General features: G+C 44.3%; 1 protein-coding gene across 2 annotated transcripts in view; it reads right to left on the reverse strand.

Moving 5' to 3' along the window:
• sema4c (sema domain, immunoglobulin domain (Ig), transmembrane domain (TM) and short cytoplasmic domain, (semaphorin) 4C) overlaps positions 1–20,000 on the reverse strand; it is a 97,464-nt gene that overhangs the window by 37,810 nt on the left and 39,654 nt on the right. For both annotated transcript variants that reach the window (XM_072665046.1, XM_072665047.1), the window contains exon 2: positions 2,018–2,827. In XM_072665046.1, coding sequence (XP_072521147.1) covers positions 2,018–2,120 — 103 coding nt within the window. In that variant the 5' untranslated portion in view covers positions 2,121–2,827. The remainder of the gene's footprint in view (positions 1–2,017; positions 2,828–20,000) is intronic.

The raw sequence follows: 20,000 nt of genomic DNA on the forward strand, positions 1-20,000 counted from the left end.
TAGCTTTAAATTTAACCAGAGAGAGAGAGAAAGTGAGAGAGAGAGGCTGGTGTTGATCTGTTGTTTTATTTGTTAGTGTGTGTGTGTGTGTGTGAGAATGTGTGCGTGTGTGTTGCATGCCAGTCGATGTTTTTTAGTGCACTGTTGACTGCCTGTCAATACATTTTTCCACTTTCCACAAGCATATCATTTATACCCTCACACACACACACACACTCACACACACACACACACAGAAGGGGGAAGTGCTGAAAAAGAGGACTAAAGGAGAACATGAACAAATGGAGCGCGAGAGAGAGAGAGAGAGAGAGAGAGAAAGAACGGAAGAGCGAGGGCTTTTATACACCAGGCAGTAAAGGCCCGCAGTAACCCGATCACCCTGAGAAAGCAGCTCACGCCCCCAAACCCCACCACCCACCACCCACCAGAGAGCCGGAGAGAACACCCCGACAGGTAGAGCCACACAAAGGTAAAGGAGAGAGAGAGAGAGAGAGAGAGAGAGAGAGAGAGAGAGTGCAGGTATGAGACGAGGGGCACAAAGAAGCTGAAAGGAGGAGGAACCCGTCTTCCCGGTTCTGAAATCGGAGGTTCCGGGTTTCGCCTGAACAGGAAAATGAATTAGGGAAAGCCCAGCGTCTCTCACTGCGAGATCAAAGAGGTGGACATCGTCCAGAAACGCGAGCTCCACACAGTCCATATAAACCAGGCCTTCTTAAAGGCACTGTTTTTTTGTGATGTCATAACAACCTATTTGCATATCGACAAATCCAACCAATCATATCCACGTATAACAACATATATATATATATATATATATAATATTTGCATATTCAGCCTACAGCAGTTTAGCTCCACCCCCATTCACACTGAACCTATCAGGTGTGTTTTAGTCAGGACTGTGTTCTGAACAAGGCACAAAACTGGGTAGCCAATCAGCACAAAGCTCATTTACATACAGTCACCGCATCTGAAAGGCACGGAAACACAGGAAAACAGCCTGTTTAGATTAGATTAGATACAGCAATCTACACTGAAGGGTTCTATATAGTACTGAAAAAGGGTTCTTCGACCCACTGATTCCTATTTGTGGTACCATTTTTAAAAGGCTCTTTAAAGAACCATATCCAAAGGGGTTCTATTGCACATATGGGTTCTATATAGCACCCAAAAAGGGTTCTTCTACCTTCTGAGCCCTATGTGTGGTACTATTTATAAAAGGCACTTCAGACGACTTCCATTGCACTAAAGGGTTCTACATACTACTAATAAAGGGTTCTTCAACCTTCTGAACCCTATGTGTGGTACTATTTTTAAAAGGCACTTCGGAGAACCATATCTAAGATGGCACTAAGGGGTCTACATTGCACTAAGGGGTCTACATACTACTAATAAAGAGTTCTTCAACCCTGTGAACCCTATTTGTGGTGCCATTTTTAAACAATCTTTAAAGAACCACATCCAAAATAGGTTCCATTGCACTAAAGGGTTCTACATTCTACTAATAAAGGGTTCTTCCACCTCCTGAGCTCTTCTTGTAGTTTCATTTTTTAAAGGTTCTTCAAAAAAGACCATACACAAGAAGGTTTCCGTCGTTAAAGCAGGCAAAGAACCATTAAATGCAATGAAATGGTTCTTTAAGTTGTCAGGGTTCTAGATTTAGAACCACAAAACCACAAAATTCATTAAAGAACCCTTGAATAAACATCTTTTTCAATGGGTTTCTGCTCATTCTGAAGTTACAAGGAGTGTTTCAGCCCAGACCATGGCACAATTTACATACAGGAGTCTTAAAGGCATAGTAACAAGAGCTGCCTGTTTATTTCTAAGGTGTGAAGAACTAATTTTGGTGCATTTGTAAACGTCCGGTTCTCATACTGGATTAAATGGGATCTTGCCAGTTTGTCCTACCTAGAACCAGGAGCTACATAACAAGACATTTGTGGGCGGAGCAGAGACATAAAGAGAGAGAGAGAGAGAGAGAGAGAGAGAGAGAGAGAGATAAAGAGAGACAACTCACCAGTGTATCGGACCGTCTTGCGTGGGACTGGATTCCAGTTGACACACATTCCTTTGTCTAGGCCAATCAGAACCATCACGAGTAGGACGTTTGCCCCACCCATTTCTCCGGATCTCTCTTGGTTCTCCTTCTGATTGGAAAATGAGCTGTTCCAACAACTCCACAGCAATGCCTCCGATTGGTCGAATGGTAGTTCTGAGTCCGTAAAGATGGTTCTGATTGGAGAACTGGTACGTCTGGACTTACGGGTGGACAATTGTCCACCAGTTCTGGATTAGAAATGGCAGTTCTGGCTTGGTACTGGTGGTTATGAAGGGTTCAGAGGTGGTATTTCTAACTGGAGCAATGGTTCTGATTGGCTGAATGGTAGTTCTGGGTCAGTAAAGACCGTCTGGACTGGAGAACCAGTTCTAAGTGGTTACTGTTGGTTATATGGGTAGGCCCGACTGGTGCAATGGTTCTGGGTTCTGATTGGTCAGTAAACTCTGTCAGTTCTGGATCAGCAAAGTTGGTTCTGACTGGAGAACTGGTCCTTCTGGCTGGACAATAAGGACGTTGACTGGCTGTTCCCTATTGGTTATGAGGCTCCAACTTTCTGATTGGTCAACTGGAAATTCTGGACCAGCAAAGTTGGTAGATGGACAGTATGGATTATGATTGGCCAACTGACAGTTCTGGCTGTGAGGGGTGGAGAAGAGGAGAAGGAGCGGTTCCAGCTGGAGCTAGAGTTCTGATTGGCCGACTGGTAATCCTGGGTGGATAGAGATGGTCCTGATTGGACGTAGGATGCTGGGAATCGCCTCGGTCAGCCTGTATGAGCAGAAAAAGAGAGGGTGAACGATTATTAGGAGATGAGATGTCTTCGTCCCATTGGCCTAGAACAATGATGGTTGGCTAAAAGTGTGTGTGTGTGTGTGTGTGTGTGTGTGTGTGTTGCTGTCAAGGCGATTTAATGACAGAGTCTGCAGCCCGACAACGCTATTGAAATGTTTTGGCAGAGCACCAACTAAACCGTGAATGCTTGTCAGCACAAGGCAACGTCAACACTGGCTGCCTCACCATCGCTTATGAGGGGACGTGTCAAACATGCTGGGAGGCCCATCTCTGAAACAGGAGAGGTGCTGGGAATCATAATCGCTGGCTGCATATTGCAGAACGTGTTACTAGCCACCGGGCCACTGGCGAGCTACCAAGGAGGTTGGTGGGACGGTAATGCACATGCATACTGATGGTGTGATGCCATTAGCAGCATTAGCAGGTCTAAACCTGGTCTAATCATCACGACCCACCTGTTTGTGCGGCAGCTTAAAAAAGCCGAATCAAAGAGTAGCTACCATTTGCAGGGTTCTCCGCGGAACCCGTTGAGTGTTAAGCGTGCACTAAAGGTCAGGTGTGGTGTGTTTTTTTTACTGGGAGAGATAAGGGAAAGGGAAAAAACTGAAAGGGTAAAAAAGAGAGAGAGAGAAAAAAAAAAAGGTGGAGGCCCGATAAGCAGCTCTCCCCGTCTGCGCTCCATCTGCCATTTACAGAAATTGAAATGCAGGACCGAGCAACAACAATCTCACGGCTATCGATTTCAGTTTTGCCTTATTTTATTAGATTTTTCTTTTATTGCTGAAAGAAGATGAGGGAAGAAAAACACCTTCAGAGATCACGGCCGATTTGCAGCAAATCGCTTGTCAGTAATGGACAGGTCGCAGGTATCAGTACCCGTGTGCTCGACCTCTTTTATTGGATCGATTTGGGAGGGGTGGGGAGGTGGGGTGGGGAGGTGGAGGGGGGTGGGGGTTGTGGCACGACGCAGTGCAGTAACCGTTTTACTGGACAAAGAGAAAGAAAGGAGTTTGAGGAATGTGGGATTCTGCAGTTTATCCCAATCTTATCTGGGAAATTATTAAGGATTAGCGATAAGGTACTGTGTATGGGATCCCACTAGCCAATCCTAGCCCAAGTAGTGGAATCTAGAAGCCAATCCTAGCTTACGATACAGGCTTTTACTGGGCCAATCCTAGCACAGGTAGAGGGATGCTACTAGCCAATCCGAGCACAGGTAGAGGGATACTACTAGCCAATCCTAGCACAAGTAGAGGGATGCTACTAGCCAATCCGAGCACAGGTAGAGGGATGCTATTAGCCAATCCTAGCACAGGTAGAGGGATGCTACTAGCCAATCCTAGCACAAGTAGAGGGATGCTACTAGCCAATCCTAGCACAGGTAGAGGGATGCTACTAGCCAATCCTAGCACAGGTAGAGGGATGCTACTAGCCAATCCTAGCACAGGTAGAGGGATGCTACTAGCCAATCCTAGCACAAGTAGAGGGATGCTACTAGCCAATCCTAGCACAAGTAGAGAGATGCTACTAGCCAATCCTAGCACAAGTAGAGGGATGCTACTAGCCAATCCTAGCACAGGTAGAGGGATGCTACTAGCCAATCCTAGCACAGGTAGAGGGATGCTACTAGCCAATCCTAGCACAAGTAGAGGGATGCTACTAGCCAATCCTAGCACAAGTAGAGGGATGCTACTAGCCAATCCTAGCACAGGTAGAGGGATGCTACTAGCCAATCCTAGCACAGGTAGAGGGATGCTACTAGCCAATCCTAGCACAGGTAGAGGGATGCTACTAGCCAATCCTAGCACAGGTAGAGGGATGCTACTAGCCAATCCTAGCACAAGTAGAGGGGTGCTACTAGCCAATCCGAGCACAGGTAGAGGGATGCTACTAGCCAATCCGAGCACAGGTAGAGGGATGCTACTAGCCAATCCTAGCACAAGTAGAGGGATGCTACTAGCCAATCCTAGCACAAGTAAAGGGATACTACTAGCCAATCCTAGCACAAGTAGATGGATGCTACTAGCCAATCCTAGCACAAGTAGAGGGATGCTACTAGCCAATCCTAGCACAAGTAGAGGGGTGCTACTAGCCAATCCTAGCACAAGTAGAGGGATGCTACTAGCCAATCCGAGCACAAGTAGAGGGGTGCTACTAGCCAATCCTAGCACAAGTAGTAGGACACGACTAGCCAATCCTATCTTAGGACATATACTACTGGCCAATCCTAGCTTATGACATACAGCATGACTAGCCAATCATGGCTTAGGAAACATGGTATTACTAGTAAAGCTTAGCTTAGCATGCCATTCCCTGCCACCCAGCCCTAGGTGGGGGGCGGGGGAGTGGTTCTTGGGGCAGGATGCTACTAATACTACTCGTGGAGGTCTGCAAAGGATGCAGGAAGGATCCTGCCAGCCAGTGCTACTGTAGGAGGTGGCGTTTGGCAGAATCCGAGCGGGATTTAAAAATCCATCCTGTAGCCTTTGCTCTGCTTGCCGCAGGGGGCTGGAGCTGCAGCCTTCAGCTTTTAAATGTGAGCTTTCTTTGTGTTTGCTGGAAGGAACGAGCTGGAGGTAGAGTGATGCTGTGCAAACTGAACAGGAGGTTCAAAAGGCCTCGTCCCAGAGCTCCGAAAAAAACACCCCACTCAGCTTCCTAGAGTTGGGGGGGGGGGGGGGCGAGCTTTCCTGACTGCAGAAAAGAGCCGGAGGAAAAAGTCCCGCTCGTCCTGCAGCCGGGGCTGAATGACCTTTCTGGCGGCTGCTTTTGGGAGAAGGGTTTTCACTAGTGCGCTAATTACCGCCTACAAATTAGAGACGACACGGCCCTATTATATCAAATTACGCCCTGACAAAAGCAGGGCTCGCTATTTTGGCCAGTGTTGAAAGACAGAGGACAAACGCTCAGAGTGTGTGTGTGAGTGTGTGTGTGTGTTATGTGTGCCAGGGACAGTGTGTTTTGATTCAGCCTTCTCCCTGAGGAAAACAACTGGTCATGTTTATTCCGCTGGCCAGCGTGGATGTCGGGAAAAAGGGGTCAAGCGCCGAGAGATGACCAGTCGCCCAACCCCTCTGAGCTGACCCGCTCACGGTCCCTTCTGGAACAGTTTGGGACGGATGTTTAAAAGCTGGGACTCGCTAACTCGTGTCCCACGGTTTGTGTTGCAGGTAAGTGCAGGTATGCTGTTGGTAGCAGGTAGGAGGTGGAGGAAACGGCTACAGGTTCTATCAACACTTTAATACATTTATAGTCATAAAACACACCAGGTTTAAGCCTTAACATTTGGAGACATGGAAAATATAAAAATTCTTACACTGATTTTAATATTAAACAAACATTAAGTTCATATATTTATATAAAACTAAAACTCTTTATATATTAAAAAATAAAAACCTTTTTAATTACTTATTTAATTATAATATATAATATATACTTCTATATTATATCATAGTATAATATATCATGTACATAATATATACATGATATAATATACTTACAATATTTTTAAATATGAAAACAGTATGGAGGTTCAGATTTAAATATATATGTGATATATAATATATCAATAATATAATATATCATGATATATTACATTATATCATTATATCATGTATCACAGATTATATGTTTAAATCTGAACTTCCACACTGTTTTCATATTTAAAAATAAGACTTGAAAAACAGATTTTATAATTACAATTTAAATTAAGAAAACTTTGAAAACATTTTATATTTTATACAAGATTTTATATATCAATTAAAACTCTTTACACATTTTGTAAACTGATACATTGATTTGATACCTAAACTTAAAACTATCTAAACACTTTTATATTTAAAATGAACTTGATTTTAGCTCTAAAATTAAAACTCTTTTTATTTATATTTTTACTTTTATATTACATTTAAAAATCTTAAATGTAATCAAAAAATCATAAAATCATAAATGACTTTATGTAGATTTTATCATTTCATTAAATTAATTTAAAACTCTTACACTGATTTATTTTTAATTTTGTAAACTGAAAAACTGATATTTGATCCCTAAACTTAAAACTATGTAAATGAAAACTCATCGATTTTATATAAAAATTAAAACTCTTACACTAACTTTATATAGAAATTAAAACTCTTACACTAATTTTACATAAAAATTTAAACTCTTACACTAATTTTACATAAAAATTAAAACTCTTACACTAATTTTATATAGGAATTAAAACTCTTAGACTAATTTTACATAGGCATTAAAACTCTTACACTAATTTTATATAGAAATTAAAACTCTTACACTAATTTTATATAGAAATTAAAACTCTTACACTAATTTTACATAAAAATTTAAACTCTTACACTAATTTTATATAGGAATTAAAACTCTTAGACTAATTTTACATAGGCATTAAAACTCTTACACTAATTTTATATAGAAATTAAAACTTTTACACTAATGTTATATAGAAATTAAAACCCTTACACTAATTTTATATAGAAATTAAAACCCTTACACTAATTTTATATAGAAATTAAAACCCTTACACTAAGTTTATATAGAAATTAAAACTCTTACACTAATTTTATATAGAAATTAAAACATTGATTTTAAATTGTAAAATGGAAACTCTACACTGATTTTATATTTACACTTTCAGTACCTCCAGTTCACTACTTACACAGTGCCGGGTTACTTATCAGTGGGTAGTGAGTCCACCAAGTTTTAAGCACATTTATTAACTTCTTGTTCCTAAAATATTATAAATATTAACAGGACATTGAAAACATCCTTCAGTGTGTAGTTTCTAAAACGTCTAAACAGACGTATCAGTAAAAATGACAGCAGTCAGAAATATGGCAAATCAGTCAAACTGTTTTGAATGTTGGCGTACGTCCAATCACTGCCCACACCCTGTCGGCTAGGGTTAGCGTAGCCTCCTCTAATCCAAACAAAGCCCACAAACTGTCTGACCTTCAACCTTCTGACCCCAACAGGCAACACAGGATTAGCCTTCAATCACAACGGACTCGTACCTTTACATCCCCAATATATCCTCCAAAATGGCAACTTTACAGGAGGAGGGAAAAACCCTCTCACCTTTCAATGGAAGTCAATGTAAATATATTTAAATTTTAGTCATTTTGGAGCATTTCTATTGGTCTGTTCATAATAAAATTCTGACATAATGTAAAGAAGTGTCAGATTCAAATTTCATCAAAAAGTAAAAAATGGCTTATGTAGGGGTCAACACCTTTGGTGGACTTCAGATGAGCCCCAAATGGTGAGCAAGGTTGTAGAGGATTCCAGAGTGTACAAATGTTTGTGGACACCCTTTCTAATGAATTCCTTCAGCTACTTAGCTTAGCTGCACCCACTGCTGACACAGTCCCTGTAGAGAAGTACTGCCAATAGATTAGGACTCTCTAAAGCAGATCTACCAGGATGAACCTTTTGGCACCATGCTTTGAGGAGCTGTGGAGCAGTGGAAGAGCTGTGTTCTTTTGAATGATGGTGGTGGAGCTCCATCCAGTACTTTTGGGAAGAGTTGGGGAGTTGGTTTGGGATTAGGTGGGGTGGTGGTGGTGGTGGTGGTGGTGTTGGTGATCATCCAACATCCTGACCTTACGAACTACGAACGCTCTTGTCACTAGAGACAGTTACTCCAACAAAGGCAGCATTCCTTTGATTTACCAATGAATGAGCTGGTGTCCCAATACTTTTGTCCATATAGCGTACTTAACCAATGTTTTTAAAATGTACGCCCACTCCCTGTCCACTTCCTGTTAGCGAGGGTTAGCTAGCGTACCCTCCTCTTATCCAAACTAAACCCACCAACCTTCTGACCCGCAACCTTCTGACCCCACCAGGCAACCCAGAGGGGGGTCGCTGTGGACCTGAAAGACGGACAAAGTGAGCCGAAGGTCGGATGTCGTAATTAGCTCTCCAGTGTAAGGGATGGGGGGGAGGGGGGGCACGAAACACAAACACACCGTCCCACCGCTAAGATCTCACGCTCAAGGCAACCCCCCCCCCTCCCTCCCTCCCTTCCTCCCTCCCTCCCTCCCTCGCTCCCTCCTTCCTTCCTTCCTTCCCTCCATCATCCCTTCCTCCTCTGAAGTCACACAAAGCCCAGTGGCAAGCCGGAGGTGCAAGAAAAGCCAGTCAACATCCTAACGCCATCACTCAGAGGAGCGGGACGAAGGTAGCGAGCGTCCCCAAGGCACAATTAAAATAGATGTACCTTCAAGGGTGCCCGATCCGGCCCTGATGTACTAATTTGTAGCGGTTTTGGGCCAAATGCTCGGGGTTACCTCAGAGGTATCGTCCGAGTGTCCCTTAAAAGTACTCCTCGGCTCTCTTTCTTCTGTTTGGAGAGTCGCTTTGAGAAGCACTGAAAGTAAATACTCAGTTCTAATCCACAGTTATTTCACCACAAGGGCAATTTCAGAGCTCCCCAGCCAGGCATGGCCCGAAGCCAGGAATCACTGTATAACACCAACCAATTCAGAACCGGGCCAAACAGAAAGCCGAGCCAAAAGACATATATGCACAACAGCAAGCCGTAAACTGACGCGAGAGGCTGTTACATCGCAAAGCACGCGGCATTAAATCACATTCGCCCGCAAATAAACTACTAAACTGTTCTGTGTTTAAATAAGATGGCAAAAGAGAGTCTTCCGAGCACTTCATTTGCATGCAGGATTAGTATTTATATCTGTGCCGGAACAGATTGCACAATTCATAACAAAGCACGCACCAAAACAGATGCACCCACACGCCGTACCCCGCCTTAATCTCTCCTAAAACAGTCGAAAAGACGACTCGCCCAGCTCATTTTTACTCAACCCGGTAGGACAGGGAGGCTGCAGACCTCCCTTAAGGTCGTGACCTTTCCACTGACCTAATGGCCTATAGCCTCAGCCTTCAAAAAGAGAGAGAAGTTAACACCTGTCCCGTTCTAAAACAAGCCAGTGGAACCACAAGCCCCGCCCATCTCAATATAACCCCACCTTATAACCCCATTTCATTTATGATTCAGCAAAAACCTGGTCAAATTCATCCCATAGTCCACCCATCTAGTCCAAAACACCATCGGAACCCCCCCATCCACACCGACCTCATCCTAAACTCCACCCACTTCACTGTAAACTCATTAAATCATCATCATAATACCACAATTTATATTCACTATAAATCCCAATAGTATAATCATAAGCTCCACCCATTTTTACTAAACACCACCCCTCTACATCACTAAGCCCAATCCAACCAATCACATGTTCAACCCAACTCATTCCAACCCGCCACCGATGTGCTCATATACACCAATCTCATTATACATCTCACTGATTTGATCACAAGCTCCGCCCATCTAGACCATCGGAACCACCCCAACCCACATCGATCTCGTCCTAAACTCCACCCACTTCACTGTAAACTCTGCCCTTAATATCAGCTCAGCAGTTTCATCATAATCCCGCCTACCTCATGATAAACCACGCCTATCAGTATAAAAGTCAACAGTATAAACATAAGCTCCACCCATTTCCTACTAAACACCACCCACCTCTTCACAAAGCCCAATCCAACCAGTCACATGTTCAACCCAACTCATTCCAAACCCCCACTGAAGTGCTCATTAATTAATTTCATTAATTAATATCATAAGCTCCGCCCATATTCCCATGAACACCAGCAACCTCATCACAAAGCCCATTTGCCTCATGGTAAGCCCCACCCATCTCATCATAAACCCCACCTAGCTCATCCCAAAGCCCACCTACCTTGTGATAAACCCTACCCATCCAGTCACATGCCCCACCCACCTCATTAAAACCCCCACTGATTTTAGCATATACTCATCATAATCCCGCCTACCTCATATTAAACCACACCCACGTCACCCTGAACACAAACCTCATTAAGCAAAAATCCCAACAGTGTAATCATAAGCTCCACCCATCGTGTCCAAAACAACACCAACCTCATCACAAAATCCACTACCCCTATGTAAGCCCCACCCCCACTGGTCCCAACTCCACCCATTTTAACCAAAACTGACCAATATCATCATACATGTCACACTGATTATAACAAAAGCCCACCCACATTTGCATAAACACCAGCAATCTCATCACAAAACCCATCTACCTTATGTTAAGCCACACCCATCTAGTTATATGCCCCACCCACCTCATTCAAACCCCACCCATTTCAACCAAAACTCACCTAAAAAATCTCATCACAAACCCTCCTCTACCTCATAACGAACCCCACTCATGTCACCATAAACACCAATCCCATGCTAAATCTCATTAATCTCATAATAAACTCCACCTCTCATTATAAACCCCACCCACCACACCATCAACACCATCAGAAAACCCAGCAGTCTTACCTTAAACACCACCAGTCTCACCATGAACTCCACTAGTGGCGTCCTGAACACCAACCTCTCTCACACTAAAGCCACAACCTTCCTAAAACCCTCACATCACCCACTCCACAGTAAACCCCACCCACCCCACAGTAACCTCAACCTATCCTGTTACAAACCCCACCCCCTCACACTTGTCTGTTGCTTTTAAGTGCTGTGTTTGGTCTGCTCTGCTGGTGACAGACCATTCATCTGGCAAGTGTGTGTGTGTGTGTGTGTGTTTGGGGGGGTGGGAGGCGGTTCTCTGAAAACCAGTGCGTATGTGTGTTTCCCATCAGGCTGTGTGTGCATGTGTGTGAGCTCTAAGTGTGACTGATGGTGTTGGAAGTGGGAGTGTGTGAAAGAGTGGGAGTGTGACAGCTCGTGCACGCTTGTTAACTGTGTGTGTGTGTGTGTGTCTGTCTGTGTGTGTGTGTGTGTGTGTGTGTGTGTGTGTGCTGAGCTTCAGCAATGTGCTGGCAAGTTGCGCTTTGTTTGATTAGCCAATGGGAGTCGATGACAGTCTGGTAATCAGATGGAGTTTGATCAGCTGCACCAGCAGATCCGTCCACTTCCCGTCCCAGACTGACCTCAAAACCTCTTGGGTCCAGACGTGGTACCCCAGACATGCATCAGAAGCTTACAGCCTACAATTCACCAACCTCTGCATCTCCGTCTGATTTGGATCCAGTATGAATCTACAGTTTGTGTAGTTCTCAGTTTGACAGTAATACATGTGACGTGATACTGATCCAGTATGAATCTGCTGTGTGTTTGTGGTTTTCAGTCTTTCAGCAACAACTGTAGTGATTTTTATCCAGTATGAATCTACAGTTTGTGTAGTTCTCAGATTCTTTGTAACAAATGTAAAGTGATACTGATCCAGTATGAATTTGAGGTATGTGTACTTTCCACAATCAGACAGTAATACATGTGAAGTAAGCTTGATCCAGTATGAATCTGCTGTATGTTTGTGGTTTTCAGTCTTTCAGCAACAACTGTAGAGTGATTTTGATCCAGTATGAATCTACAGTTTGTGTAGTTCTCAGATTCTTTGTAACAAAAGTGAAGTGTTACTGATCCAGTATGAATTTAAGGTATGTGTACTTTCCACAATCAGACAGATATACATGTGAAGTGAGCTTGATCCAGTATGAATCTGCTGTGTGTTTGTGGTTTTCAGTCTTTCAGCAACAACTGTAGAGTGATTTTGATCCAGTATGAATTTGGGTGTGTGTGTATTTTTCACAGTCCGACAATAACAATTGTAGAGTGATTTCAATCCAGTATGAATCTCCAGTGTGTGTAGTTCTCAGTCTGACAGTAATAACTGTAGACTGATTTCAATCCAGTATGAATCTGCAGTGTATTTTTGGTCTCAGTCTGACAGCAACAATTGTAGACTGATTTCAATCCAGTATGAATCTACAGTTTGTGTAGTTCTCAGTTTGACAGTAAGACAGGTGAAGTGATACTGATCCAGTATGAATCTGCTGTGTATGTGGTTCTCAATCGGACATTAGTAATTGTACAGTGGTTGCAATCCAGTATAAATGTCTAATATTTCTTGTTTTTTCAGTCTGACAGTAAGATTGTGGTGTGGTTTTCGTCCAGTATGAATCTGCATGGTGCGCAGGTTTTAAAGTCTGCCAGTAATAATCATATGAATGGACCAATATGAATCCAGTATGAATCTGCAGCATGTGCCGGATACAGGTTTGACAGTATTGCCCGTGGCGAGGATGTGGTGATTTAATCCAGTATGAATTTTGAATGTGTGTAGTTTAAATCAGCATGAATGCAGGAATGATCCACGGCTGATAAAGACCCTCTCTCCACCTGAGAGACCTTTAACACTAAGTCGACCCATGCAGAGAGAGAGAGAGAGAGAGAGAGAGAGAGACAGACAGAGAGGGAGATAAAGACAGAGAGGGAGATGTAAAATGAGGGTCACTGAAAGATTGACCGCTTTGTATAATTGTCTCTGCTGCCACTTAGTCCCTCTGTCTCTTGACCTCTCTCGCTTTCAGCTCTTCTATTCTTTTAAATGCACAAACTCTCCCATCTCTCCCATCTCTCCCACCGCTCTCTCTCTCTCTCTCTCCCCCTTTATCACTAAATCTCTCTCTATCTCTAAATCTCTCATTCTCTGTCTGAATGAGGTGTCTGTCTCTCTCTCTCACTCACTCTGACCTTGTGCTGTCAGCTGTTTTAATGAGGCTTAAAAGAACACTGTGACACACTGTGTGTGTGTGTGTGTGTGTGTGTGTGTGTGTGATCCGGGTGTGTGTGTGTTTCAAAACCTGGCCAGACACGTGTGCCCCTGTACTACCCCACCCCAGAGAAAGCCAGGATAGCCTCTCTGACCTGGCAATGATGCGGCATGTGTTACAAGCTCAATCAAACTGGCTAACGGCAGTGCTGTACTCATTAACTCAGCCTGCACTGTGTGTGTGTGTGTGTGTGTGTTTGATTTAGCACATTGTCAGGACAGAAATATATATATATATATAATACTGTAAATAGGCATTGACATAATACATACAGGGTATATTAAAATTATATATTGGCACAAATAAATATATAATACATATGGGACAGCTTAATACTGGATATAGGTATTGTGATTTATAGGTTGAATATAGTTACTGAACTAATATTGTATATGAGCATATAGGTACTAACAAATATATATATATTTACTGATATAAATATATTTACATATAAATAAAATATATATATATATAATTGATATAACACATCAATTAAAATGGGATGAAATATGAAATATATATATGTATATATATCACTTTTTATATACAATATTGATATTACATTTTATGATATTACATATATGACATTAATATTACATATATGTACTGACCTTAGTATATAAGTAGGTATTGACATATAATACTATATACTATTATTGTATATAGGTATTAAGTATATAACACATATGAGATATATTATTACATATAAACACTAACAGAAGTTTACACAAACGTACTATATTAATATACTATATTAATACTATATAATACTATAATTATTGTTACTAAAATAAATAATGCATATGGGATATCTTATAATTGTATATAGATATGCACATCTATTTAATACATATGGGATATTTTAATATTCTATATGAGTATTGATATATATAAAACACATGGGATATATTAACATTACATATAGGTACTAACAAATATAAAGTACATATGGGATAAATTAATACAGTATATGGGAATTTATATAGTATAAATATGTAATATATAGGGGGCATATTAATATTACATATACTACTGAAACTTAAACACACACACACACATATATATATATATATAAGGTTATATAATAAGTCTAAGCAATAAGATTATACAAATTATATAATCATAGGTATATATATATATATATATATATATATACATCTATGTGTGTGTGTGTGTGTGTGTGTGTGCATCTCTGGCTCACGTAACATGAGATATGTGATGATTAGGCTGTACACATGAACACATCCGCTTCTGCACACACTACTGCAGCCGCAGAACAGCAGCAGCTACAGCGGAAACACTGGCGGTAATCCTGTAGCTCAGTCCCACAGGAGCCTTCCGCCAGTTCTGCTGGGTGACGTGTCAAAAGCAGGAAACACGGACAGGCAGGTCTTGTGGGGTCTACTGGTATGCAGTGGTCACTACCAACCCAAAGGGTCATGGGCACCTAAGGCTCTTACTGATGCTCATTGAGGTCCCACCTCACAACTTACAGACCTTAAAGGATCTTCTGCATGGTCTGGAGGAGCTCAGATACCACAGGATGCCTTTGGAGGTCTCAGTGGGTCAGGACCTCCACACAGTTAGGGGAGGTGGTTTTATTGTTATGGCTGATTGGTGTAGTGTAGTGGGTTCTGGAGAACGCAGTGTTCTTGCAGTTAATTTAAAAAGGACTGGAAACACAATATAGCATCGTAAGACTGCTGCTGTACACACACACACACACACACACACACCGCCCACTCTTTTGTGTTCTGTATTCTGAATAGCAGCTTCTCTTCCGAAGTTCATCCACTAATTCCTTCCCACTGAGCCCTCAGGGAGCTTAAATTGTTCTCTTGCGCACTCCCTCTCCCTCTCTCTCTCTCTCTCTCTCTCTCTCTCTCGTGAGGTGTGTATGTGTGTGCTCTGGGCTATCTGAGTAGCCTCCCTCTGTCTGATCTAACACTTTAGCATGCTAATATGCTAACAGGCTCAGAGCAGGACGCCCACTGCAGCCTCAGGAGAAGTAACTCTCCTCTCTGGCTCTCCACTTCATCTAGCTGTCTCTCTTCCCCCCTACTCTCTCTCTCTCTCTTTTCTCACGGTCTCTTCTTTCTTTCAGTCTCTCTCTCCCTTTTTATCTGTCTAACTCTATGTGTCTCGCCCCCCTCCACTCATTCCATCCTCTTTCATATCTCTCTCTCTCTCTCTCTCTTTCTCTCTCGCTCGCTCACCCTCTCTGATGGTATAAATGGATGTCGTTTCCCCTTTTCTCTCGCCCCACTTCCCGCACTTGGGAGAGGGGGGCGAGGAGACAGACGGGTGTCTGGACTCGTTTAGCTGCTCTGTCATTCTGGGACAAACACACTAATGGGGAATCGTGCTGAGGTGGCACAGCAGCAGCCACTGTATACACACACACACACACACACACACACACACACACAGGATCAATGGGGCAGGGGGGGCGGGGAGGGAAAGAAAGAAATACGGAGAGACGGGATAAAAGGATAAAGTGAGATATAAAGGAAGAGAGAAAGGAGTGGGCGAGAGAGGTAGACAGATAAAGAGTGAGAGAGGAAGAGAGAGAGAGAGAGAGAGATAGAGAAAGGAGAGATAGAGGGGTAGAAAAGAGAGAGAGAGAGGGAGAGTGAGAGAGGGAACAAAAAAGGAGGGGGAGAGAGAGGGAGACAAAGAGAGAGAGAGAGAGAGAGAGAGAGAGAGAGAGATGTAGAAAAAAAAGAAAGAGAGTGATAGAGGGAGGTAGAAAAGAAAGGAGAGAAAGGATAGAGTAAGGAGAGAGAGACATTAAAAGGGAGAGAGAGAACAGAACAAAAAGAGAGAGAGAGTGAAGAAACAAAAAAGGAGGGGGAGAGAGAGGGAGACAAAGAGGGAGAGAGAGGAAGAGAGAGAGAGGGGGGGCAGAAAAGAAGGGAGAGAGAGAGAGAGTGTGAGTGAGAGAGAGAGTGATAGAGAGAGAGAGAGATGTAGAAAAGAAAGAAAAAGAAAGGATAGAGCGAGAAAACCGAGGGAGAGATAGATAAAGAGAGGGAGGGCGGCGGGGTGGGGGGGTAGGGGTGAGAAAAGGAGAGAGAAAGGAGAGACAGAGGGGTAGAAAAAAAAGAGAGAGAGAGAGAGAGAGGTAGAAAAGAAATGAGAGAAAGGGAAGAGCGAGATACGAAGGAGCAGAGAAAACCGAGGGAGAGATAGAGATAGATAAGGGGGGCGGGGGGGGGGGCGGGTGGTGAGAAAAGGACAGAGAAAGGAGAGATAGGGAGAGAAATTTACGAGAAGATAAGAGCGAGCGAGAGAGCGAGGGAGGGAGATCGATAGAGGATGTGCTGTTTGATCTGAAGGTGGGATGAGATGACAGTAAGAGGCCGTATCAGATTTCCAGAACATCCAGTGTGTGTGAGAGTGTGTGTGAGAATGTGTGTGTAATGGGTGGTACATTTAGCTGCTGTGTAAGCGTCTGTAGTGTATAAGCACTTCCTCGCTCTTCTGAAACGGTAACTTCGTAACCGGAGAAAAAACTGCCTCTCCTCACTTCCAGCACTTTACAGAGTCTGGAAGCATCGCTAAAGCTCCACTCGCCCCGCTCCGTACACACCCCGTGTCCGGGATGCAGCCCGGAATGTCGGAACACTGGGCTCCCAACTCCCGGAGCACCATCCATCCATCTATCCATCCATCGTTCCAGAGACTTCCACAGTTCTTCCACTGCTCATGTTTGGCATGGTGCTAGTAGGTTCATCTGCTCCAGAGAGTCCTATTCTATTGGCAGTACATATGTGCGTGTGTGTGTGTGTGTGTGTGTGTGTGTGCCTGCGTGCATTTGCACATCTGTGTCAGCAATGGGAGCAGCTTACAGTGGCCGAATAATGCATTCATTAAATGGGGTGTCCACAAACATTTGGACAGGGGCTGTACTGACCAAGTACTGACCACGCAGGGTACCCAAACTTTTGCTCTGGCTTTCTGCGGGTGGGAGAGCAAAAGAGAGTCAGAGAGGCGGCGCTGCACAAACAGATCCGGACACGGAGCTCCTCCCGAGCCTCGCTGCGGCCATCAGCACCGCCCCAAACCCGACAGCCAGCGTCTCCCCGTCTCCTCACACTCTCAGCACCTATTAGATCAGGAGTGTGTGAGTGTGTGTCCAAATACAGTTACAGTGATCCTCCTCTTCCTCCTCCTCCTCCTCCTCTTCCTCCTCCCCGACGATGACTTTCCCACCTAAACTTCCCACTCTGTCCACAGTCACTCCTTCCTTCCCTCCTCATCCAACCCTCCTCCTCCACCGCTCCTCATCCACCCCTCCTCATCCACCTCTCCTCATCCACCCCTCCTCATCCACTGCTCCTCATCCACTGCTCCTCATCCACCGCTCCTCATCCAGCGCTCCTCATCCACTGCTCCTCATCCACCGCTCCTCATCCACCCCTCCTCATTCAGCGCTCCTCATCCAGCGCTCCTCATCCACCTCTCCTCATCCACCTCTCCTCATCCACCCCTCCTCATCCACCTCTCCTCATCCACTGCTCCTCATCCACCTCTCCTCATCCACCTCTCCTCATCCACCGCTCCTCATCCACCGCTCCTCATCCACTGCTCCTCATCCACCTCTCCTCATCCACCCCTCCTCATCCACTGCTCCTCCTCCACTGCTCCTCATCCACCCCTCCTCATCTACCCCTCCTCCTTTACTGCTACTCATCCACCCCTCCTCATCCACTGCTCCTCATCCACCGCTCCTCATCCTCAGCTCCTCATCCGCCGCTCCTCATCCACCCCTCCTCCTTCACTGCTACTCATCTACCCCTCCTCATCCACCTCTCCTCATCCACCGCTCCTCATCCAGTGCTCCTCATCCACCCCTCCTCATCCACCGCATCCCTCCATCCTTTACATCTCCCACTGAGAGAGAGAGAGACTTAAAAAAAAGAGGGCGAGCTAGAGGTAGAGAGAGTAAGGGAGAGAGAGAGAGAGAGACTAAGGAGACTAAAGAGAGAGAGAGAGATAGAGAGAGAGAGAGAGAGAGAGAGACTAAGGAGACTAGAGAGAGAGAGAGAGAGAGAGAGAGAGAGAGAGAGAGAGAGAGAGACTAAGGAGACTAGAGAGAGAGAGAGAGAGAGACTAAAGAGACTAAAGATGGAAAGAGAGAGATAGAGAGAGAGAGAGAGAGAGAGAGAGAGAGAGAGAGACTAAGGAGACTAGAGAGAGAGAGAGATAGAGAGAGAGAGACTAAGGAGACTAAAGATGGAAAGAGAGAGAGAGAGAGAGAGATAGAGAGAGAGAGAGAGAGAGAGAGAGAGAGACTAAGGAGACTAGAGAGAGAGAGAGATAGAGAGAGAGAGACTAAGGAGACTAAAGATGGAAAGAGAGAGAGAGAGAGAGAGAGAGAGAAAGACTAAAGAGAGCAAGCGAGAGGTAGAGAGACAAATGGAGAGGGAGACTAGAGAGAGAGATAGAAATCGAGCGAGTGAGATAGAGAGAGACTAACAAAAGAGAGAAAGAGAGAGAGAGAAAAGAGAGAAAGACACACAGAGTGAACGTAAGAGAGAGAGGTGGGGGGGGGGGGGGGGGTATAGCTTTGTGTCTGCAATATCCAGTCTGTTCCTTTCTACAGCCTGCACTTTATCCAACACACACACCCACACACACACACACACACAGAAAGAGAGAGAGAGAGCGAGAGAGAGCGAGAGAGAGAGAGAGAGAGAGAGAGAGAGGGAGAACTGCCGGAGGTTATTTTTCTGAGCTGAGAGAAGTGGAGGAAAAGGATCTCACCTCTTTTTAGAGTGTGTGAGTGTGTGTGAGGGTGAGTGAGTGTGTGTGAGGGGGAGTGTGTGCAAGTGTGTGTGTGTGTGATTGTGTGAGGGATACAAATTACTCTCTGTGTTTGTCTGACATTGTTATCTGAGGCAATTTGCAAAAGTATGAGCCTCCGAATCTAAACGTTTATTTCATCACAACACACACACACACACACACACACACACACACACACACACACACCACACCTCACACACAATAGTAATTTAGCATCGTTTTCTCCTCCACTCCCACCCCCTCTACTACATGAACCCCATTCACTCTCTCTCTCTCTCTCTCTCTCTCTCTCTCTCTCTGTCTTCACCTCTCTCGTCCCGTGCAGCGTCTCCCTCCTCTCTCTATCCCAAACAAATCATCTCTCCCTCGTTCCCGCCAGCTCCTCAAACCCCTGTCATTTTCGCCTCCGTCCTCTTTTCCATCCTTCCCTCATCTTCCCTCTCTTCCCTACTCGTTCACAGTCGAACCCGACCGGCCTCTCGTCGTGCTTTCCAGCTTCCGGCCTGTTGAATTTGGGAATTTCTAGGAACACCACCTGTTTTTCCTCATTATTGCCGGACCCCCTAGTGGGCACTCCAGCCTCGTCCGGCATCAGTAGTGCGGTGCTGGCAGGCAGCCACACCCAGCATCACTAAGGCGTGATTATGAGCAG

Source organism: Salminus brasiliensis, chromosome 20, assembly GCF_030463535.1.
Source record: "Salminus brasiliensis chromosome 20, fSalBra1.hap2, whole genome shotgun sequence".
In the NCBI taxonomy this organism is placed as follows: domain Eukaryota; kingdom Metazoa; phylum Chordata; class Actinopteri; order Characiformes; family Bryconidae; genus Salminus; species Salminus brasiliensis.